Raw genomic sequence first — 25,333 nt, 5'->3', positions numbered from 1 at the left:
CCTATAGAACTATAAGATAATAAACTTGTGTTGTATAAGCTGGTAAATTTGTGATAATTTGTTATGGCAGCAAAATAAAACCAATACAGACATATTGGAGGATTCCAAATGGAGATATCATTAAGCAGCAGGATGCATGTAGAACAATACATATACAGCACCCTCCCCCTCACAGCCACACACTCACACACACACAACCTCACATAGATAGTCAAATTGAACCATTCTAAGTCTTAAATTATATGAAAAAATAAACAACTTGATCAAGAGTCATTTAAGTTACTAATTGCCATAAATCATTGATTTCTGTAGTTTTAATATGTTCCAAAGGCATAAAAAGTGACTGAAAATTTTAAGAGTGTCGGTAGTATGAATCAAGGCCTATTTTTGGGGGGAGGGGGAAGAGTAGGAGACAATGGTCCTTGGTTTTTTCCACTCAGACAACTAACCTGACTAATTTTTCAATAATTTGTAAGGCAAACTCTAGGCAAAGTATAAAAGTAGAAGAAAATATGTCAATAGAAACTCTTCAACTCTTTTACAGTATTTTCCCCCCTTTGGAGGCATTCCTGTAATTCTTCTGTCTTTTCTCAGGAGTAAACCTCAAGAGATGTTTAACTACCAGGGACATTTGTGTTTTGATGAATCAAAGAGACAAATCCTGCTGAAATGCCTGACATTGTGACATACAGGAGGAGCAGAGTTATAAACATGATTTTTATATCTTGAACTTTGTCACTGCAAACAAGACACAAGCATTCAGCAAATCCATCCCACATACTTCACCAGTGTTCATAAAGCAGGATATATAACTGCATACGTGCTGTTAAATACATCCTATTGAATTCCAGGTTTTGTGGACATCAAGTTATTATTGTTCCCCTGGCTCATAAGGCTGCCAAGTGTCTTATTTTCCTTAATTTCCTTGTTGATAGCATAGTTATATAACATTTCACAGTTTCTAAGATTTATTCTAGTTTCTGTAAAGAACAATAACATAGAAAGATTTAACACAAAATAATACAATACTTCTGGGAGGCCTTGTGGCACAATGGTAGTGTATCTGACTCCAAAATATACAGTACTTCATAGTAAGAATCATAATTTGTACCACAACTGAGTTTTAGATGAGATTCTCATAACATTCCATTAGATGAATATCAACTCAAAATTTACTCATTTTATTTGATTAAAAGAGATTTTACATGATTTAAAATTTTTCCATGAATACAGATTCATTATGGTTGACCAATTCTCAGTTTTTATTTGGGGACTTGTATTCCAGTATTAACTAAGTGCCCTTGCAGGTACTTTTTGGTTACTGTATTTTTAGTACCAATTGGATTTGGGGGAAGATAAAGTTTTGAATCTCAGCTCTATATATTCAATTAATCTAATATTCATTAATTCCACAAGTATTTGTTAAGTAGTTTTATATGTGAAATATTATACTAAGAACTGGGCACTGAGATATTTAATTCTTGAATAACCCTAAGCAAGATAATTAAATTCCATAAGCCAGAGTTTTCTCATTTGTAAAATGAAACCAATGATATTTACTCATAAGAACATCATGAGGATTAAATGAGGTACTATTTATGAAGATTATTTATAACAAGTATTATTTGTTATAAATAAATATTATTAAACATATACAAATGTGAAAATGAATATATAAAGTACTTTAACAAAAACTATTGGATCTTAAATTGTCACTTAAATTGTCAGCAAATTATGTTTAGTTAATTAAAAATTAAATATTTTTCTTACTTTAGTATCAAAAACATTAAAAATGATAATGCATGAACAATTCAGTATTTATAAAATAAGATTTTTATGTCATAATATATTGTTATTGCTAATTACATTATTAGTTTATAAGTTATACTAATTTTGAATGGAGGATATTAATTAAACTTTAGTTTTTTTTAATGTTTTAGACTTTGAATTGGATTGTCATTGTCTTTTTTAATTTTATCCTTAGAGAAATAAAGAACATTTGGTTAGAAGAATGTCATAGCTCATTAACTGTCCCCTTCATCTGTTAGCAGCATACCAAAAGTTATTCTGTGAATTCCTTTGTTTTTCATTTCATTTAGGCAACAGACCCTGATGCTGGAATAAATGGTCAAGTACACTACAGTTTGGGTAACTTCAATAACCTTTTTCGCATTACATCCAATGGGAGCATTTACACAGCAGTGAAGCTTAACAGAGAAGTCAGGGACTACTATGAACTTGTTGTTGTGGCAACAGATGGAGCAGTACACCCTCGTCATTCAACTCTAACACTGGCCATCAAGGTTTTGGATATTGATGATAATAGTCCTGTGTTCACCAATTCAACATACACTGTCGTTGTGGAAGAAAATCTGCCAGCTGGGACCACCTTCCTTCAAATAGAGGTGTGTAGAAGAAGCATTAATTTCATGAGTTCTACATTATAAGATTTGCTATTAGAGTTTGCCCAATTTAGCAAATAAGAATATAACACACCAAGTTAAATTTTAATTTCATATAAACAATAAATAATTTTCTATTGCAAGTATATCTCAAATATTGGGTATTATATTTTATATGGCAACCATACTTTAGATATATCTCAAAATTAAAGGGAGAATGATTAATTTGTAAGAAAATGACACTTTTTAATAGTTTTTTTAATTTACAAAAGTAATGTTGTATGTTTATTGGAGCAGCTAACAATACAATAGTCTATGAAGCAAAAGTTAATAATCTCCCACATTGTGCCTGGGAAGTACGCAGTATTAAACATTCATGAATATTCTTTTACAGTTATATTTGTTGTCACATAAATATCAAGTAAATATTTACATATACATAAATATGCATTTGTGTGGATATGTGCATATATAACATATACATGCATATGTATATGTTACATACATGCATATATATGCACACATACATATGTATGGGTTCCACTATATTATACAGATATTGTAACCATAATTCTGTATTCTGTATTTTTTTTGTATACAATATACATTTTTAGGAATCTAAGTATACTTTTTAATGGTATCTCCATATCCAAGGATCTTTTTTTAATTTTTGAGTATAAATTACCAGAAACTCTGGACATTTTGATTCAGTATGTTAGGTTGACCCATAAATCCACATGTTTTAGCAAACACTCCATTTGATTCTGGCTCAGGTGATCTATGAGGTATTTTTGAAACAAAATTTTATAGTTGTTGCTTATGTGCAATCCACAACTTGAATTTTGTTGGTGTGGTTTTCAAGAATCACTTGGAGACTGGACACGCTTGAAGCTCTGGCAGAGCAGGGTGGGGAGGAGGGGCAGGGGCAAGATATGTAACCCTAACAATATTTGTACCCACAGAATTTGAGATAAAAAAATTTTAAAAAATAAAAAAATAAAGGATCTGTATTCCTTCTATAATTGAACTCAACAAATATTCACTTAGGCAATAAACATTAATAAGTGTAAATAAGATGGGAAGAGGAAGAGGATCTCTCCATTTATTTCTTCATTCATCAATCAATTAGTTAATTCATGTATTTAGCAAGTATATCTTCCGTGTCTACTGTGTGCCAAATCTTCGGCTAGACTTTGGGCATGCAAAGGTGAACAAGATAGATTTCTTGCCATCTTTAAGTTTTCAGTCTGGTTTAACAATCAGACAAATAAATTGATAGTTAGAACATAGGTCATCAATACAAAGGGTTTAGGATAATACAGGTGGAGCTCTTAATCTAATCTGAAAGCAAAGGAAACATTTACTGAAAAAAGTTCTTTCTAAAGCGTGAACCGAGTGGCAAGTAAGAGTTACTCAAGAAAAGAGGAAAGAAAGATTATTCAAAGCAGTAAATAAACCAGCTCAAAATCCTGGGAGAGAGGAGATGTTTGTATTTAAAAATGCACATTCTTACATATCCTGAATCTTCTACATTTTTATTCTTGCTCCGTTCCATTTTCTTTACCTGAGGTGCATTTGCCAGTCTACGCTACCAATCGAAATAGCTATTCTATAATACTTCCATAAAAAAGAATTCTTTCAGCTAAAAGATATCATTCCCAATTTGGAACACCTTTTAGATGATGCATCACTATTTTGTTTCCTTCTATTTGGATATTTGTGTCATTTCTTCTTTGAGACCATTACCTGGAGGGCAGTAATTGTATCTTGATTCATCTTGGTGATCTTCACAGCACCTTGTGCATAACTACTTCTCAAATATTAGTTAAATGAAGGGAGGTATAATAGAGTGATCTCTAAGAATGTTATCACAGAATCCCTGTGAGAATAAATTGCCACTTACATTTTCTTAGTCTTCTTATAGTCCTTTAGCACTCTATTATGTTTATGGAAATCACTCGATATAATTTATTTTTATAATTTTATTTTATTTTAAATATTATTTTCATGATTATTAAATCTTCAGGAAATAACACACAATCATTTATAACAATATTTCTTCACTGTGGTACGATTTTCATTTGGTGATTTTTCACATAAAAAGATATAGTAATAACATCAACAAAGATAAAATCTCATGGGTAGATCTCTCTTTCTCCCTCCCTCTCTTTATTAAAGTATTTAACAAAGTGTTATTTTTTTTTTAATGTGTCTTTTGACCATCATTACATTCATGCTGTCCTAGGCACTGACACATGACTTCTATCCATCCTGCATTTCTCTTCTTCAGTAATGTCACTAGTACAACTATTCTTCTGCTTAACTTGTTACAGGCCAAAGATGTTGACCTTGGAGCAAATGTGTCTTATCGGATAAGAAGCCCAGAAGTGAAGCACTTGTTTGCACTACATCCATTTACAGGAGAACTATCCCTTTTAAGGAGTTTAGATTACGAGGCATTTCCAGACCAAGAAGCAAGTATCACGTTTCTGGTGGAGGCCTTTGATATTTATGGAACGATGCCACCTGGTATTGCTACTGTCACGGTGATAGTAAAGGTAAGGAATATAGATGACTTCTGGTTGCCTACTTTGCTTTCGCTGCATGTAGCTTTTATTTCTTATATTATACCTATAATATTTTTTATAACAATTGATAATACTACAGTGGTACCAGATCCAGAACATAGATTTTTTGAATATGAAATATTTATAAAGAATTGAGAAATAACTATATTTTAAACTATAAAAGATGAATTTGAAAGAGGCACTAAATGTGAGTTCATAGACTGTGGCTGTTTGAATCTGCCGTTAGCACTGTGACTTTAGTCAATCATAGCTTCTCTAGACTACAGTTTAGTTCAAACTCCACAGCACCCAGAATCATAACCTAGTCCAAACCCTTTAATTTATTTCTTTTAAATGATCTGAAGGGTTAAGAGTTTTTAGGCTCCAGAACTAAACAGTTTGGATACCCAAAACTCTGGGATGAAGTAAGCTTCAGAGTTAAATGGAATAGGGGATAAATTCTGCCTCAACCATTTTCAAGCTCTATGATACTGGGGACTTTGTCAACCTCTCTGGATTTGTTATCTCATTTATTATAATAACCTGTGTCAGATGATTGCCTGAAAGAGCATGGCGTCTTTAATCCTTAGGGTTTCTATTGATTTTTAAAGTACACCTTAAAAGTAGACCTGAGAAAAAGTCATCCTAAGTTGATCGGTTCTCAAACATTAGTGCATATAAAGATTATCTAGGCTTCATCATAAACTTTCAGATTCCTATTCTCCTTCCCCAAAGAACCAACTTTCCCATGAGGACAATTATAGACTTTTACATTTTATAGAAGTTCACAAATGATTCTTATAGCAGGTGTCTGAATATCACATGCTGAGAACCTACTTCAACTACAAATATACACAGACTCCTTGAGGTACTTTACTAAATGAGTATAGTACTAAAAAAAAATGTCTTTAAATGGCATTGATCTCGTAGGTTATATAAAATAAAAGTTCGTTCATGATTATTGTATGTTGAAAATAAATTTTTGTTTTGGTAAGGGAAGAAAATAGAAACTGGAAAGAAACTGTCCTCTTAAAGTGTGGTTTTTTTTTCTGGTTCCTGAATAGAATTTGAATGATTAAAAAGAACTAGTCAGAAAGAAACAAAGACACCTACACAGAGCAAGAGTTAGAGCGAGAGCTGATGTCTGAGGTTGGGGAAAGAACGAAAATGAAATAGAAGATCTATAAAATAAATGAAACACTTTATAGAGAAGCTTATAGAGTATTTTAATAAGCCCATAAATGCAATAGGAGAATATGAGTAACTAATTGTATAAACAATTTAAATTTAATATACATATATATTTTTTATTTTGATTTTATTCACAGTTATAATTATGTTCTACCAAAAAAATATATGATTGATTATTATGGCTCAGATTTTATGAGGTGAAAAGTGAAAATCAAGTTTCTATGTTAAAGAAAACAAAATCTGTGCTTAGACAGAAAAAATGAGGAAAATATGTAAATCTTGAATTAATGTTTAGTTACAGGATTATACAGCAAGACTGGAACAAAATCTTTGGCAAACATAATTTAGTCTACTATCCAGTGGAGCTATTTGTTACTAGAAACATATAAGAGCTGAATGGGCTGAAAGTTACTTACTTAACTTACCGTCTTTGGTACGTCATATGATCCTGGAGATCATGCAGAAAACCTGTAGGCACTTGTGCTCATTTAAAGTTTGCCATCATTGCATTTTCAGGTTGTATTTGCTCCCATGAGTTCCTTTTAATTTGTTCTTTTGAAGTGGCTAGAGTTATAGTCCATAATGTGTTTAAGATGAATTGTTTAGCAGAATTTACCTGTGCTAAATTAGTAAGTATTTTATAACATCTGATTTTTGTTGGCTATCTGAAAAGTATAGAAAGGAGCATATGCATTTCTGCTGAGAATAAGGAAAAGTTTCTAAGGATAACTCCATTATCTCTTTATCTTTCTATCTTTATTAATTTATTTTTTTGTTAGTGCTAGGGACATTTATTTAGAATTACTCTTATAGGCTGGGCACAGTGGCTCACGCCTGTAATCCTAGCACTCTGGGAGGCCAAGGCAGGTGGATTGCTCGAGGTCAGGAGTTCGAAACCAGCTTGAGCAAGAGCGAGACCCTGTCTCTACTATAAATAGAAAGAAATTAATTGGCCAACTAATATATATAGAAAAAATTAGCCGAGCATGGTGGTGCATGCCTGTAGTCCCAGCTGCTCAGGAGGCTGAGGCAGCAGGATTGCTTGAGCCCAGGAGACTGAGGTTGCTGTGAGCTAGGCTGACGCCAAGGCACTCACTCTAGCTGGGGCAACAAAGTAAGACTCTGTCTCAAAAAAAAAAAAAAAGAATTACTCTTATATTCTAAATGTGCAACATGAGTGTCTCTGAGGGATACACGGCTTTAGTAGAAGATTATATGTATTCAGGATTATATGTTAAACAAGGCCATAGGTGATTTATATGTATTCAGGATTATATGTTAAACAAGGTCATAGATGACTTTTCTACAATTTTCATTTTTTTATGCATAAATGATAGAAGAAGAAATAATCATGTTTCTTGGGTTTTTGTTTGATTGTTTAACTGATAAATAACTAGATATATGCTGTTGTTTTTCTTACACAATAAAAAATTGAATATGAAAACACGGAAGATTAATAAAGACTTTACCAATATGTAATTAGCATAATTATATTTCTCTTGTAGGGTAATGCTCTTGACCATAAAATATTCAGGTCTGGTTGTTTTTTTAGATAACTCTGAAATCAAATTGAGACACAGGAATTATTCCACTTCCTTGGAAAGGAGATCATAAGCCTCTTCCATTTTCAGATGCCCTAAAGCTATCTGGAGGGTTTTATCAGGATCTATGTTCTTTCTTGCTGAGGGGCCCACATGACTATATACTTACTTCTTCTATTTTGGGTCTTCTATCCTAAGACCATTTATCTATTTCAGGGGATAGGAAACATATCTATTTCAGGGAATTAAAACTTTACTCAGCACTAAGTTGCCTTTAGGAATAGGAATACAAACTATCAAAAGCTTTTCTCAGGTAACAAGCTTTTCTTTGTCTACCTCTTTTTTTCGGGAGACAATGATTTTTGGTGCTCAAGTAACCTAGGAAAGGATCAGAGGACACCACAAAATTATGGAGAGCCTTGGGGAGGGGTTCAGTTTGTATTTGCAAACATTATTTTGTCACAATACTGTTATGACATTTAGAAATTTAAAAATCTGTTTACAAAAATTTTTAGGGAACATGATAATATTGGTGGTTATAAAGATGTCATAAGTCAGAAGGTTAAAAAACTCAGGGTGATCTAAATAGACTAATTATAACAAAATGTTTTTTGGACCAGGTGAAAAATTTAGGTCAACTTACCCTGATCTACTCTTGCCTTCCATAAGATTTGGTGATATTAGACACTTAATACATTAAAAATTTAAAAAATGATTCATTTATTAATAGTTTTAAACAAAGAAGGGGAAAAAAGACTTGCTGTTAATGACCTACCCTTATTCTCCCCAGACTGAAAGGTAGATATTCAAATGCTTTGGCTGTTCTCAGGAGGATGTTATTGATAATGGATAGTTGTAAAAACCACTCATTGACTCTGATTTATCTGTTCTGGATCCAGTTTGTATTCATTTGCTAGGCTTATTTTGATGGAAGAAGTCAGTGGAATCAAACTGGTCCAAAAATATAATCTCAAAAAGCAAGATGTTCACTAAGTGAGCCTCATTCCCTATCTGGGAATCAAGCCTCTTAAAACATTCTTCATGTTACCTAACCACTCCTTTATTTTAATATAGAGGTATCACTTAAGACTTCTACATCAGCATCTAGGAAGAAGCTGGTCACTGAGGGGCTCATTTTGTCCTTACATATAGGAGAATGATAGGTTATTGTTTTCATTGCTTTAGAGAAGTCAAACCATTCCATTGGTCAAGACTTACTGTCCCACACAGAGTTATTTCTTATTTATTATTCATTTAGAATAAAATTTAATCAACATTTAATTCTAGATGTATTCAATACCACTTTTATTCTTTTTCAATTTGATAAAAGCATCATAAAATTAGCAGCAAACTTTCCCAAGTGCAAACTGACACTTGTTTCCTTTATCCTGATAACTCAGGTGAGATTATCACAAAGACAGCTTTAAAAGTCTATTACATACTATTAAGGCATATAAAAATATTATCCTTGTTTGCTTTAAGGAGGAAAATGGAGTATAATTCTCATTTCTCCATAAATGTAGATCTTTCCCAAGCTTGCAAATTGTCTGCTATTGGTCTGTTTACTTGTAGTACTGACAAGCTATTTTGCTGATAACATAATTGCATGTTATTTGCTAAGACATATTTGTACCCAAAACAGTCACCACAGGGAAAGAATCTCCAAGATCTTTGAAAATGAGCAGAAACATAATTTCCTTTGTAAAGAAGAAGATGATAAAAAGAAAAGATTAATTTAAGTGTTTAATGTCTAGTCCATCAAACTTATTTAAAATTGAAGTATGAATGGAGAAATTGAAGTATTATTTGGAAGGAAAGATATTTCCACAGTATAAAGGAAATAGAACTTTATCACAGATGCCTGCAAAGAGCTTTTTTAGTGTCAAGTTTCAAGGATCCAAACAAAACCAGTGATGAGCATATAAATAATATATATTTTTCTTGCAAAGCTTTGAACTCTGATGAAACAAGGCCTTTTTCTTATTGTGTATCTTTATTGAATGTCTAGAAGAATTGAATATATGATGATTATGATAGTAAATTAGATGAAATCAGAAAATTTCTAGAAAATTTTAAAATATTCCAAATGTTTAAAAAGTAAGATCTAGAGTGAAATCTGGCCTTAAAAATTAAGTAGTACTATAAATTTGGTCTTAAGATCTGAATTGTAACATAAAATAGAAAATATGTAGAAAGAAAAGGTCTGTTCTACAATAAAGTAAACACTGAATACAAATCAGAACAGTTGAATATGTAAATGGATGGATGATTCTGGAAGGCATGAAAAGGAGTGTAAAGACTTGTTAGAAGATAAACAGGTGACCTGAATCATTTTGCTAATCGCAATTTTGGGCAGAATGGCTGCATAGGAGTAAAAGAGAGGGAGACATTTCTGTAAAGGAAGGAGACTGTGGTCACCCTTGGTTGTATTTGCCTGTCTCAGAGCATACAGGGGTCGATTTAGGACCAAGGGGGCATTTGCCAAACCAAGGACACCTGAGAAGCAGTAATGTGCCAGTGATAACCCATTGGTAAAGTGCTGGCTTTGATTTCATCAGAGGAGCTGAGACTTGAGAAACCAAGGGGTAGTCTAGAACTCAAACAAACAGAAACTTGGAATATTTCAAGATTTGCAGTTACTTCCTTTCTTGTTTGGAGGGAGGAATTTGAATAAATGATAATTTCATTGAACCAGTTAGTAAATGTATGGTCTAATAGATTTATCATTATTTCTTACAACTTATTAATTGTTCCCTTGTGGGGTGTCTGGTCCAGAGGAAATACTTGTTTTGAACTATGGCCTTCAAATGTTTCCCTATACTCTATTCCGCATTGTCAGATTGTTATCAATGTGTTCTTTCTAATATAGTCATCACTAAGTTTAAAGAATGTGAATACATTAAGGAGAGTAGGTCATGATATTGTCATCCTTTGCTATTCTAGAGTTTTAAAATTACGATGTAACTTATTTCACCTAAACAACCAAACTAGAAAGAGCAAATCAAAAAGTATGTGACCAGGGTTAAAAATAATATCTCTAAGCAGTAACAATTCATACTTCCATGAGTCTTTTTCATGGATCCCTATATATCACCTGGTAGTTTCTAGGATTTCCCAAAGTGCCTCTTCCACATATATAATTAAGTTCTTTTAACCTTCATTGATTATCATATTTACCCCTGCTTCCCAAGGCAAATGAGACCAGACTTGTTATTGCCATAAATCTCTAATCTGCCTTCCAGTGAAGTCTATGGATACTGTTAAGCCTTGATACCAGTTACTGCTAACCACTGCCACCATTGCCCAGTAGGCTGTGTTATCATGGCCAAGTCCCATCACTGCTGTAGCTGGTATCTCCTGATGAATTGGCTGCCACACACTAGGGATCACTCTTGATGTATGAGAATCTTCAATATATTCTCTGGACACTTTAGTTCACTAAAGTCATACAATATTCCTAATATTAATATTTTGTGCCTCTAATATCTAAGAGCCATGTCTCTCATGGTATATTTCATAGAACACTAGTTTCTCAAGAAGGCAATGGTAAGTCATATACCAAAAAAAATTCATAAACAAATACATTTGGTAAACACTGGGGTTATACAAAAGTAAACAGATTTCTACACTCCAGGGTCTCCTATAGGAGCCTTTAATATGCTAGTATACATTGTGAATCTCAAGAAAAGAAAATCTAATTTTCTGCATTTCTTAATAATATTTGTTTATGAGGTTCCTTTTGGTTGCAAAGCCTCTAATAGGACTAGTTTTCCAAAGAATGCTATTTAGAAAAACACTTTCTTAGATTTTCGTGAAAATAACTATTTGTAGGGTTAAATATTGAATAGGAAGTTGTTGTAAGTGTGCAAATACAACTTTTACAACTTTCTATTTTTACCAAAAAAAGCTTTGTGAGTAACTGTAAAAATTATTTTCAGGAAAAAAAAATTACACCATGCAACATTTAAAAGCTCATCAGTTTTCCAAGATGAAATTATAGAAAGTATGGGCTATATTTTAAAAATGTAAAAGCACTTTGGAAAGAGATATTTGCAAAGTTGTCTGTCAATTTTTTAAATGAAAATACTACTCAAGTTATTATATGTAGAATCATCTGATGATTTTTCCAGTTCCCTTTCTTCTCACCTCCACATATCAGATCCCTGCCTTTTTAAAATCTGATATAACAGACTTAAATCATATTTTTATACTTTATTAGCTAATCATGAGCAACTTAATGTCTCTAAGCTTCCTTATATTTGCAATAAAAAATAATAAAAATAATAGCTAACACGTATTTCACGCACATTGATATATGTTTAATGTGTTATTAAATTATTAATTGTTATACAATGTTACACAACATTAATTGTTATATAATGCTTGACATACAGTAAAAATGCCTCCCGCACACATGCACAAATGCACACACAAGTAATAGTTGCTTTGGGAAAATCTGAAATAGGGTAATATTATTAGATAGAATCTGCTCAAAGATTGTGCTCAGAATAAGTACATATTCTCCCAATTGACCATAGTGGTATAGTGTCATAGTTCAGAAAAAAGCCCCAACATTTATCAAATCCTTTCTCCCACATTATCATTCCAACACAGGGAAACCACCTGTGCAATGGAATTCTGTATTAAATCATTATGTTTGTCAGCATTGCACAGTGTTGTCATCTAATTTATCTATCTGCTTTGGAGAACTATTTAACATGTCGGAGTGCATGAGTGATTGGGTCAGTTGCTCAGGTTACTGCCATACATCCCATGTTAAATTTAGTTAAATTTCTTACTATAAACTCCCACCATATCGTTATACTTCTTTTTTCATAATATTGATCATACTTGAAATTATTTCTGAAATTTTTGCTTTCCACACTAAACTGTAAGCTCAGTACCAGCAGGCACCATGCCTTTCTTGGTTGTAACCACATCACCAGTATCTGAGGTACTGCCTGATGCACAGCAAGAGCTCCATGGATATGTGTGAGACTGAGAGGTTAGGTACACTTTGCTCTTTGGGGCAAGGCGTAACTTCCATTATGTCTACATTGGAGATATACTACCCCCAAGGCTCTAGAATAGCTCCAAACTCAGAAATAAAAAGGAAATAAAAAATCAAAACAAATTTAGGCAGCTAAAAGAAGCTTCCAGTGCCGGTTTTGATTTAAAAAGAAAAAGTTAAGAAAAGTTGATGATTTGTATTTAAGAAATCTCCATGCAAAACAAAAATACTTGTTTAGCCAGAGATGTGGCCCTTTTTTACTCTATGTGCTGAAGCACAAGAGGAGGGAGAAAAGTCAGAAAAGAGAGGAAGACAAGTGGAGAAACCAAGAGGGAAAAAGCAGCAGAAGGCTAACAATATGAGAAACAGCAGATACAGGGTGTCTGGTAGTAGAAAACAGAACTGGTAACAGGCAGAAGTGTCAACTGTACAGTTTATCAAGGAAGAGTAGGTATCAGCTCCATAAGCCTCAAGGGCTTATGAAGGACTGGCCAGTCAAACAGTTCAACATGAATAATGCTAACTTTAGACAGTACTACAGAAACAACTGAAGTCATTCCACCCTCTGGCTTATACGATCTATGTCTCCTCATACAGCAGACATATTCTCAGGATGATAAGGACTGACATTTGCTATTATTTTTATCATTTTTAATAGATGATCAAACTATAACTGCTTAGCACTTTCTATTTACCTTCCAAATAGAAAACTGTCCTAAGGCAGAACAGTTTCTACCTGGGATTCCAGAAAATACGAGTTTTTATCACCTTCTGTATGTTTTTGCAGAACTTCAACTTGTCATTAATTTGAAAACTTACCAGCAACTTCCTGTCTTTCTTGACCTGCTCATTAAAAAGTTTCCTTAAATCTACTTTGTAGTCTGCCAAAATAGAAATTGTTTTTGTGATTATTTTAAGCTTTAATTTAGGAAATAAATAAATAAAACCCATATTTTCTTCCTGCTAGCTACTTATATTTTCAGGTACAATTTTATTTGCTTGATATATAGAAACAAATTGCAACCTTTGCTTGTACATTTTTTTAAAAGAAAAGCATGGTGTTGTTCTATTGAGAACCATGATAATATTCATAATACCTTTTTGAAATATGAAAACTAATTTTTGTTCAGGCCCACAAAAATTATAACCACAGGAAACAAACTGTTACAGGTTTTAATAATAAAATTGTTAAATAGTGGATAGAAGAGGCAATGTTTCTTTTTGCCAATACTACCCTCTAGTGGAATAAGAGCCAATGGAAAGGGTTTGGTTTTGGAGAGCTGAGCTCATCCTTAATTTATTGCAGAATAGAATATTTGTACAGAAGCAGATTTACATACATTTTTCTTTGATGTCCCTGAAGCATAAATATAATGAACTATTGATTATGCTTGTTGGCATTGCATTTCAATACATTTTCTTCTCTTGAAATAACGCATTGTGGAAGAACTATATGCAACTGGCTGCAAATTTTAGCCACAATAAAAGATTGTAACCTCCAAATATGTACAATTTGTCATAAAAAAGAAATAATGCTATAATAACTGTATTAATTCATCCTTCATTCTGTCAATAGAATATAAAAAGGGATAAGAACAAATCTTTTCATAGTCTTCAGTTATTTACAGCCTTATGTTTATGTCTAATCAGTTTTGAAGCCAGATTATAAAAACATCTATTATGTATTCAGTTAGAAGGTGATGCTAGGGAATAATTTCCCAGAAAAGAAGACCACTGTACAAATGCTGTAACCAGCTGGATTAGCATAATTGTAAAAATATATATTTTTTGTTTCTGAAGAATCAAATTTTTCAGAAAGTACTTTGTGACGATAAGATTTCAAATTTCCCCTTGGGAAAAAAGACAGGAAAATTCAAAGGAACATATTGAGCTTATTGAGCTTTGCAAACTCTTCTATGGAAAAATTGCAATCTTGGGGTCCTTCTTTTCTAAGCTTCAGAAGTTAGAATTTAGGGGTGCAAGAGAATTTCTACTCCTTTAGTTACAAGATCCACTCATTAAGTTAATTGGCACTCTTGAAAAGAGCATGAGAAAGTGAGCAGGAAGTGTTTTATGTTAATATATTTACCCCCTGCTTAGAACCTCAAGATCAATAGCCCACACAGCTCTCATTACAGAGAACCAGTGCTTCCTACATTAATTTACTCATTCAGATTCTAAAGTTCATAATTATAAAGGAAATCTTTTTGATAGAAAGGTCATAAATACTGTAGGTCAAAACAGAGGAAGTGATATCTTTTCTTTTTCAGTTTTGCTTATAGTTCAAGCCCTTCTATTTCTTATTAGAATGTACAGGTTTATTCATATTTACTACTCAGAAGTCAACTCAACTGTGAACATAAAAGGAAGCACTATTTGATTGTATGAGATAATTATCCTGACCTCTTTGCAAAAACAGAAGTTTACAATCAGTTTAATTTATTAGTTTCCAACTTACATTGTGCTAGAAAATTGTGTCTGAACAAATATCAAACACTATGTAGAATAATTTTATTTTGTTTTTAATGGCAAATGAGAAAAAGGTGATTTGGAGAGGAAGAGTAGATAATTAACAAATTTAGCTTTGGGCCCAAATATGTTTGACCCAAAGTACCCAAAACACTGCAGGGTGTAACAATTATTTTTTAAAAAATCAGCCATGTTAATATTCATGATTAATTGTGAAAAATAATATGCAATTGGTTCAAAAAAAGATGCTTTTTTTTGTTTTCTGTGGACTGGCTTTATTATAGTGGCTTTGCCAAATAAGTAGATAAATTTAGATCAAGTCACTAACCTATCTGTGCATCAGTATCTTTACCTGACAAATGGTAGCTAAATGACTCAAAGACGGGGACATCTTTTTCTTGAGTCACCACAGTATCCCCAATGCCTAGCTAGCACTGGGTCATAAAAATAAGAAGCATTTGATAAATATTTATTTAATAGGTGACACTGCATGAGTAACAATGCATATATATCACCAAACTGTGAAAATAAGATACACATAAGTTGCTTTGAAAAAAATTTTTTAAGTAAACTAACATTGTTTTCTCTCTATAAGTACATCTAATCTTAAGTGCCATTATTGTGTGCTACAGGGAAAACATCCTTTTATCATTTTACATTTGTGAAAAAAAAATGTAAGATAGCATCAAAGGGTATTTCACAGTTTGTATTTAAAATGATCTAATAATACCATTATGTGAAGTATAAAAAATAATTTGTAGTTGCTATGGAAACGTATAAAGAGCTTTCTTAAAAAGCAATAACAATGAAACAAATTTTTAAAACCATCTTTTATTCCTTACTCATAGGATGACACTTTTAAAGAAATTTGTTCTAATTTGTGCTTCAAAGGTTAAAATTTTACATTATACCATTAGGAATATCTTAGAGAAAATTTCAAGTGTTACCTTAGTCTCCAAAAAGTGTATTTTTGAGGGTGACAGACTGTTTATTCCCATGCGGTTGAGATCACATACATTAATATTATATGGGAACTCTGGCAATTTCCTCTGGGGTGCCAGTCTGAAGTGAGAGTAATGGAATTGAGAGCATGGAAGGCTGACAGTGGCAAATGGGCTGTGTGATATGAAGAGTGAGAGTCACTCTAGTAACTGTGTCCCTAACCCGGTTTGGACTGAACCACTAAACTCTTAATTGTGTTTTACAGGATATGAATGATTATCCTCCTGTTTTCAGTAAACGAATCTACAAAGGGATGGTGGCTCCAGACGCAGTCAAGGGTACACCAATCACAACAGTTTATGCTGAAGATGCAGACACTCCTGTAAGTAGGAAGCATTGATTAATACCCTCAACTGTAGTGAGAAAAATAACTTTAACACTCATAAATGACCTAATTCCCAAGACAACAAAGGTGGTCCATGTGAGTTTCACTCAATTCACTCTCATGTATTTAATGTTCTCTTGCCTATTGCAACCATAAGTACAGAGCATATTTCAAATAATTATTATTGATCCTAGACAATTAGGAATGTGCTTTTTATTTTACTAGCATTCAAGGTTTACTTTTTGCCTATTTACCCATCAACGATAAACATACGTGGAAAGAATTATCTACATTTGGTATCACTATCATTTGGATTCTTTATTTAGGATAGTGTATATTTAGCTTAGTCTGGATGTTTTAAAATTATATATTTTTTATTTTATTCATATATGACTATTTTAGTAGGCAATCCCAAGTTAGCATATGACATAAAACATATTGAATATGTTCATTTTAGTAAACTAAAATCTTAACATTGCTTTTAGAACATATCTAATAGATTCTTTCATCTTACAGAACTTTACCTCTTTTGACATATCCCAAAATATCTTTCAAGACAGGTGATTTTCAATTAAAATGCTATTATAGCAGAAGTGATGTAAATTTTTCATAATGACATTATCTTGATGTATTAAAACAGCATATAGTTGTAATAGTACCTATATAAAAATACTTTCTATAAATATCTTGAGTGTTTTACAAATCTTAATTACTTATTCTGTTTAGAGTTGATGATGAATATTTAGATTTTTGCTTTGAGTGGGCTCACTATAAGTTGGTATCTGATAGATTCTAGAAAACTATAATAAAAGTATTGAACCATTTTGGAAGAGTAAGGAAATAGGAAACGGCAACAACAATCCTGAATCTGATAAGTACTTTAGAAGTCTATTTTCTATTGCTAATATAAGTAGCATTTCTGTTAATGTTATTTATTTAGTAAAAGATAAATGGCAGTCAAAATATTTTTCAGCTTTGATAGTGACAAGCCTTATAAAATTTACTGTGACTATAAGGTTTTGAAAAATAGTAATGTTAACATGAAAGCACTGACCTTTAACTCTGAAGCTCCTTTTCTTAAATATGTTAAAATGTCTTGGAAACTGATTTATTGCATCTTGGGAAACATGAGAGAAAAAATTCCATAGCCTTGAACGCACCAATAGATGGGAATGTGAAATTGTCAATTTGTCTGTTTTTTAAGTAAACTGTCACAGGTACAAAGTACTTTGAACATAGGAATATGTATTTAATTTCATACAAAAGATATGTTTTGAGCACCAACTACATACTTGGCATTGAGATAACTAGTGTTTACTCTCAAGAAACTAATAATTTTATAGAAAAGACAATTTCAAAAAGAAATTATAATACACTGTACTGCATGAGTATAAGAAAACACCATATTTTAACATACATTTCTATCAAATTTTCATTAGCACAGAATTAAGGTCGTGTTAAGTTTAATGGCATTAATGATGAGAAACTGAAAGTAGCACAACTGTTCACCTGTGTAAAACAGACGTCAAAGTCTTCACATAGAGAGCAAAATCCTTACTTCTCTTTTTGCACCTATGTGCTGCTTGGCTTGACATTCAGGGCACATCCACCAGTGTGAGAGAAGTTGTCTTGGTCTGTTGTCTGTTCTATAAAGAAGATAAATTACTTATCTAAAGTATTTATCTAGAGAGAAGGCCTTTTATCGACATTCTGAAGCTCTTTTGCAGAAATTTACCAGGCTTAAATTTCAAATTTATTTGGAAGAAATTTTTAGTTTTGCATTCTCAGTGGTAATTTTCAACATTTAATATTTGATGCTGGCTTTTCAGCAGATGAAAGGTGGACTCCAATGATTCAGTTAAAATACTGAATATACTTATTTTAGCTACTGAGTATGTATTTGTCAGTCTCAGTTTTGATCCTTGAAACTCTAACAATCTTTTGGTATAAGAATTATTCAAAGCTTTTGAATCATTTATGCAAATTGGGTCCCTTAAATTAGTATAGTTGCAATTTGACTGCACCCACACCAACCTGAAATATAAGCTCAATTGCATGAATATTTTCAGAACATAAGCATTATAGTACCTAATTTTCAAAAATATTATGATTGATTTTTACTCTTATCATTTCATATTTGTGTCATAAAAACAGAAAAAGTATTTTTGATGGGCTTGCCAAATGTTTTATTCTCTGTTATGTTATAGATATTTATTAATTATAAGAATATAGTTCAATTTCATATCCTCAGGGTTCCTGTGTCAGTTCCACTACTTGGGGTTATAAGTATATCTTAACACTGTATGTTTGTTTAATGGTCTCTATTCCAAACTGGAATATAAGATCCTTGATGACAGAAATCAACTTATTCCATTTAGTATTCCCACATCTAACCCCAAGCCTGACTTAGTAGTCTGCTAGGGCTGTGGTCCCCAACCACCGAACTGCATACCGGCACCAGTCTCTGGCCTCTTCGGAACCGGGCCACCCAGCAAGAGGTGAGCAGTGGACACGTGAGCAAAGCTTCATCTGTATCCCATCTTTATCCACTCCCCATCGCTTGCATCACCTCCTGTCAGATCAGTGGCAGCATTAGTTGCAGGAGAACAAGCTCAGGGTTCCCACTGATTCTGCATTATAGCGAATCATGTAATTATTTCATTATATGTTACAATGTAATAATAATAGAAATAAAGTGCATAATAAATGTAATGCACTTGAATCATCCTCAAACCATCCCCCCTCACCTCTTTGGTCCATGGAAAAATTGTCTTCCATGAAACTAGTCCTTGGTGCCAAAAAGGTTAGGGACTGCTATCCCAGGACACATTTGTTGAATAATTAAAGAAGCCAATAAATAAATGGTTATTTTTATACTCTTTATTTCTTTTGTTTCTTCTCTTGTTTCTTTTCTCACTTCTTTTGAATGAAGTGAGAACTACCCACTTTAAATTATAAAATAGCAACAACAAAACTCTTTGAAATATCACAAACTGGGTACTGTCTGAAAGCCAGAGAGACCATTGTTGCTGAATATAAATGAAGAATTATAAAATACATGTTGTGCAAAACTGACACACTCAAGGAGAAAAAAAACATCTCCTAGGGATATTTTCTCCCCACTGAATGACACCTGATAGGATTTCTTTTTTCTGCCTTGCATTTGGTGACAGCATTGATATTACATAGTTCATATAAGATATGAATAGTAAATGACTGATCATTTTGAAAATTAAAAATTACTAACCTTTTCTTTCTACTAATCAGAGATTTCTCATTTACAAATGTTCACAAAACAAAACTGCAAGTGTAATTTCTATTAGCATAGTTTTATTATTTTTGAAACTATAGATACAGGAGTTCTCTTTGTGGAGAGGGTTAAATGCCTGACAGAATGTTGTCCTATGTGAGTATGGGGACATAGAATAATAATTAGGATAAATAAACAAAGTTCACATTTTACTTATTTCCAAGAAGCGGAGTGTGGGGAACCCATGAGGGATTACATTCTCATCATCGTACCGTTCTTTCCATTTAATGCATTTTGGGAATTTCTAAGGTTCTTGTTTAAAGCGAGACCATAATAGAAGCATGTTTAATATTAGCAATTTTGACAAACTTTCTTATTTGCATGTATATATTGTGATGAGAACTCTTAGGCATTTAAGACTTCTTTTTTTAGGATTTGATACTGATTTATGATATAAATATGCTCCATAAAAAAGATCTTGCTAGTTTTCAATGATAATTGGCTTTTAAATCAGTTTCTAAATACTGTAAGCATTCTCACTGTACTTTTTTCAGAAAGTATATTTATAATGAGAAAATGATTACAAGTGTGAAGTACTTTCTTTCCCCCATTGAGAATTTTGAGACATAGCCTTTCAGAGTTTGGGCAAGCTACCTGAGGAATTATTTGCAAAGCATTTTCATAGGTGGTTTTAACACCCATCATAGTCATTCAAGAGCACTTTTGTTGATCTCTAGAGATTCAAAAAGATGGCCAGTTCTTCTTTACTAAGATGGATGTATTGTGTTTTATTAAAATGCCACGATGTCACCAAACATAGTAAGTAATTATGGCTATCTTCTCACCATGCTTAACTAAATAGTCATTCTGTTGTAATGTATTAGCAGAGGGTGTAGCAGTAGAACAAAAGCAAGGATCATCTTTATTCATAATTTTCTGCTTACTTGCTTGTGTGTAATAGTTAAAACTATTCATGGCCAGGAATGTTATAAGATATTATTTTTATCTCCAGATTATATGGCTCTTCTGTATCATGTTCAATTGATACCTCTACTAATCTATTTTTCATCACTCACCATATACTGGCTTGTGTTTTTATGCTATATTGATTTAGGTTATTGCTAGCAATGTAGCCGAAACTCCGATTCAAAGATCAGCAGCTACGAACTATGATTGTTGACCCTAGAGTATGAGGAGGGAATATACACAGCTCAGTGTTTTTTTGTTTTTTTTTTTTTTGTTGTTGTTGTTTTGTTTTTTTGCCTTCACATCAAAGCTGTTAGGGAAATAATCGAGAATATTTTCACTGTGAATGTCAGTTTATGAAAATTGAGATGCTATAGCCCTAGCCTGAGTCCCTTTGGTCTCAAATGCTTAATTAGAAAGAAAGCACATCATGAAACAGTTGGGGCTTGATCTTTAAAATGACAATGGGTTATAATTAGATTTGAGAGTGTAAATGGATACACAGGAGGAGGTTTTATGAGAAAGTTTATATGTACATGATTAACATCCAAAAAAGTCTTATCTAAGTGCATGAATAATCTGTGTCATTTGTTTGCTTTTTGTGGAACAGTCAAGAATAATTATAAAGTTAATATTACTTGAAATCAATGCTAAAATTAACTGTTTAAATGTAAGTGATGCTCTTCTAACTGAACAACTGCCATATTTACCAGAGCTAAAGGGACATTTTTCTTTTGTTATAAATGAAAATGTACATAAAATTTGTTTTTTTCAACCTTTACAAAAGTGTCACCTCACAACCCATAATATATCAACAATTTACGTCTTTTTTTTTTTGGAGTGTTGAAAATAAACCCTATTGGATCAGAGTCCCAGCATACTTGAACAAGACAGGTTTTTAAGGGAACTGAATGAAATAGAACAGGCTTTCTCTGGGGCTTGCCCATAGGCCTCCGTTATGGCTTAAATGATGTGCTTTATTCTGAATTCTTTGCCAGAGAAATGTAAACAGGCCTTCTGAAAAGGTATCTTGGCTTGCCATGACATAAGTTCTTGGCCTTAACACACTCTAAGCTGAGCCACTGATTACTCTTGGTCTTATTGTTTATCCACTTTGCCATTCTTTCATATTCTTGAATGTTTGCTGTGTTTAGGCAGTAGGCCTATTATGAAACACAGGCCTAGTACAAACTAGAAACTCCATAGTACTTATTGAATAAATAAATCAGTATGAAAACATTTATTATGAACTAAACAAATATAAGGATATGTTAAGACAAGAACAAAGTCTGATGGCTGATCAGGACAAGAATTTAAGTTTTTAAGATGGAGAGATTCCTTTAAGTGAAGATAGAAGAAATTTCCAAATAAAATGTATCAAAAAATTGCAGAGTCAAAAACATTCATCATATGTTCTTGAATTTATGTAACATGATTTAACCTATATCTGATCCAGTGAATGTTAGCTATTTAAAAAAATATATTATGGCTGTCTTTAGAAGCCCTTTTGTAGGCATGAAATGTGGCAGGTATGGTTTTATGACACACAGTTTATTATATAAGAAATGGAAGGTTACTAAAGACTTACAAATAGGCCAGTGACAAAATTAAAGCTACATATTAGAACAAAAACATTTTCTTCAATATGTAGTCTTCATTGGATGAGATAATAAATAAAACCTGGAGACAAGTAAGCAGCTATTAACTTCATTTAAGTATGAAAACAACAGAGATGTACAATGGAAATGAAGAAAATACAAACACTGAACAGCCATTCAAATGGAAGAATTGGGCAGGATGTTGAAGGTCAGAGACAGAATGAAGACACAAAAGTGAATCAGGAGTTTCTAGCTGGAGTGATGAAGATAGTCATAATAATAGTTGGTGAAAAAATAATGTAGATTGAAGGGAAACAATTTTAGGGAGACAATAATGAGATTAATTTTAGTACCAATTAAATTTGAAAAGACTTCAAAACATCTAAGTGCAACTAGAATGATAGAAGTTGGCACCCACCCTGCACCCCACCTCCTGCCCAGGGCAATGAGGGCTGAGAGAACTGAGTCATAACAGAGCTGGTAAAGGAGTATCACTGGACAGGCCAATTCAGGAATCATAGTGCAGGGGTGGCAGGAAGCCAATCTGTTGCCCAGATATAGGTTTATTCAACCAAGGAGTACATGATACCTAACTCTGAGAGGAGGCTGGAGGCAAAAGGCCAGGGAAGGAAAAGATCTCCTTTGCACAGATCAACAATACTATTAGGAGAACCTGAGGTAGTCACTGAGTCATCACAGTTACTTTGATCTGATCCCAGTATTATCTGGCTGCATTTCGAAGCCCAGGAATGGATCAGACAGAAGATATCAGATTAAGAGCTCAGGAAAGAATTGTGAACACAGGAGTCACCTGAATGGAAGTTCAAGATATGAGTGTATATATATATATATATATATATATATATATATATATATATTCTGCAAGAAAGAAAACATAATTAAATAAAAGAAAAAAAATTATAAATAAAGACCAAGGGGACTTGGGGCCTAGGTCATGGACTGAAGAGTGGAGAAGAGCCAGAGCAATGGTCCCCGACCTTTTTGGCACCAGGGACTGATTTCATGGAAGACAATTTTTCCATGGACGGGAGTGGGGGTGGGGTGGGGGAGATGGTGAACAATGGGGAGCGGCTGTAAATACAGATGAAGCTTTGCTCACTCCCCTGCCACTCACCTCCTGCTGCATGGCCCAGTTCCTAACAGGCCACTGGACCAGTACCAGTCAATGGCCCAGAGATTGGGGACCACAGAGCTAGAAGAAAAAGAAAAAAAAAAAACAAAAAAAACTCAGTGGGTGGAAGAGAAATTTGCTAGTGACCAGTGCAGGGTAAAAGAAATTTTCAATGAAGAGAAGAAAATAAATGGTGAAGGACTTTGCAGACATGGCGAGGAAAATGAAATCTAAATAAGGAACCATAATTGATTAGAAACATGTTGATTAGAAACACATGAGCAACTTTCATGATAAACTGGCCTCTAGTCTTCTGGTGCTACTTCCTTACACTTTTGTTTTTCATGTGTCAGAGTTATTTCAGGACATGACTTTTATGTATGGGCCACTTTTTTGGTTTGGACCTTATCTGTTGATTTTTATTATATTTTATTTTCTATGAACAATTACTTATGTGCCTTATCTATACAAATTATTCATGGCATCTTCATTATATTTTCTAAACATACTTAAAACAGCTACTTATTCTCCTTTCCATATTTAAGTCTATATATAATTTATGACATTCCTTTCATATTCTGACTCATCCATTTTTAAACTCTCCATTTTGTTGCATTTCTTGGTATATAATACATATATTCATATATATCGTTAAAATTTATTAAAGATATATATGTTGTGAGTTCCTATATATATGACATTTCTTTTGCTTATATAACTTGACAGGCTATTAGAGCCTTGCCCTTTTAAGCTTTTGCCCTTTAAAGCTATATATGTGGTATACATATACCACATATAGTAATAACATTCATTGGGTGTTGGGCAGATGCGAGGGGGAAGGGGGGATGGGCATATACACACATAATGGGTGTCATGTGCGCCATCTGGGGGGAAGAACACACTTGAAGCTCTGACTCAGGTAGGGTGAGGTCAATATATAACCTAAACATTTGAGCCCTCATAATATGCTGAAATAAAAAAAACAAAAAACCTATATATGTGCTTTTCCACTATTTTCTGTTATTTAACATTATAGAAATGTGAAGCCAAATTATTTTTATTCATTTTTTACATTGAAAGTTTTCACTAGTACATATTTAGATATTCTTTTATCTGCATTAATTGAGTCTGGTATACAATAGCCCCTTATATGCAAACATACAGTTCAGCAGCTTAAAAGAATTTTAAGTGGCTTCATGAGTACGGGCTCAGGAGCAAGACCATCTGTTTTCAACTCCAAAAGCTCCCACTGACTAACCTTGTCACTGTTCCCCTCAGTTCTGGCGTATGGAAAATGAGAAGAAAAATAGCACCACTGAAACTATGTACCCTTTAAACAGCCCACTCCTCAGTCTCCCATTCCTCCAGCCCCTGGCAAACATCTCCACTTCTTTGATTATCCTACTCTGTGCTTCTCTGAGTTTGACTATTTCAGGCACCTTATATAAATGGAATCATGCACCATTTGTCCTATGACTGCCTTATTATATTTCTTAGGCTGAATCATATTCACTTGTATGTATATACCACATTTTCTTTATCCATTCATCTATCAATGAATATTTAGGCTGTTTCCATATCTTAGATATTGTGAATAATGCTGCAATGTCCATTGGAGTAGAAATATCTCTTCTAGATCCTGATTTCAAATCTTTTGAATAATTTCCTGAAAATGGAATTGCTGGATCATGTGATAGTTCTACTTTTAATTGTTTCATCAATCCCCATACTATTGCACATAGTGACAACCCTATTTTACATTCCCACCAGCAGTCTATATATGTACCAATTTCTCCACATGCTTGCTAAGAGTGTTGTTTTTATAATTTATATAATAGCCATACTAAAAGGCATAAGGTGATATCTCATTGTGGTTTTG

The 25,333-nt window shown here is 33.0% G+C and overlaps 1 protein-coding gene across 3 annotated transcripts in view; it reads left to right on the top strand.

Moving 5' to 3' along the window:
- The window catches only part of PCDH15 (protocadherin related 15), a 1,489,951-nt gene that overhangs the window by 1,319,692 nt on the left and 144,926 nt on the right, over positions 1-25,333 (top strand). For all 3 annotated transcript variants that reach the window (XM_076010005.1, XM_076010003.1, XM_076010004.1), the window contains 3 exons: positions 2,100-2,405; positions 4,736-4,960; positions 16,389-16,505. In XM_076010005.1, the coding sequence (XP_075866120.1) occupies positions 2,100-2,405; positions 4,736-4,960; positions 16,389-16,505 (648 nt within the window). The remainder of the gene's footprint in view (positions 1-2,099; positions 2,406-4,735; positions 4,961-16,388; positions 16,506-25,333) is intronic.

The sequence above is a fragment of the Microcebus murinus genome, chromosome 14 (assembly GCF_040939455.1).
Source record: "Microcebus murinus isolate Inina chromosome 14, M.murinus_Inina_mat1.0, whole genome shotgun sequence".
NCBI lineage: Eukaryota > Metazoa > Chordata > Mammalia > Primates > Cheirogaleidae > Microcebus > Microcebus murinus.
The sequence above is the reverse complement of the archived record's forward strand: the minus strand, read 5'-3'. Positions and strand labels throughout refer to the sequence as shown.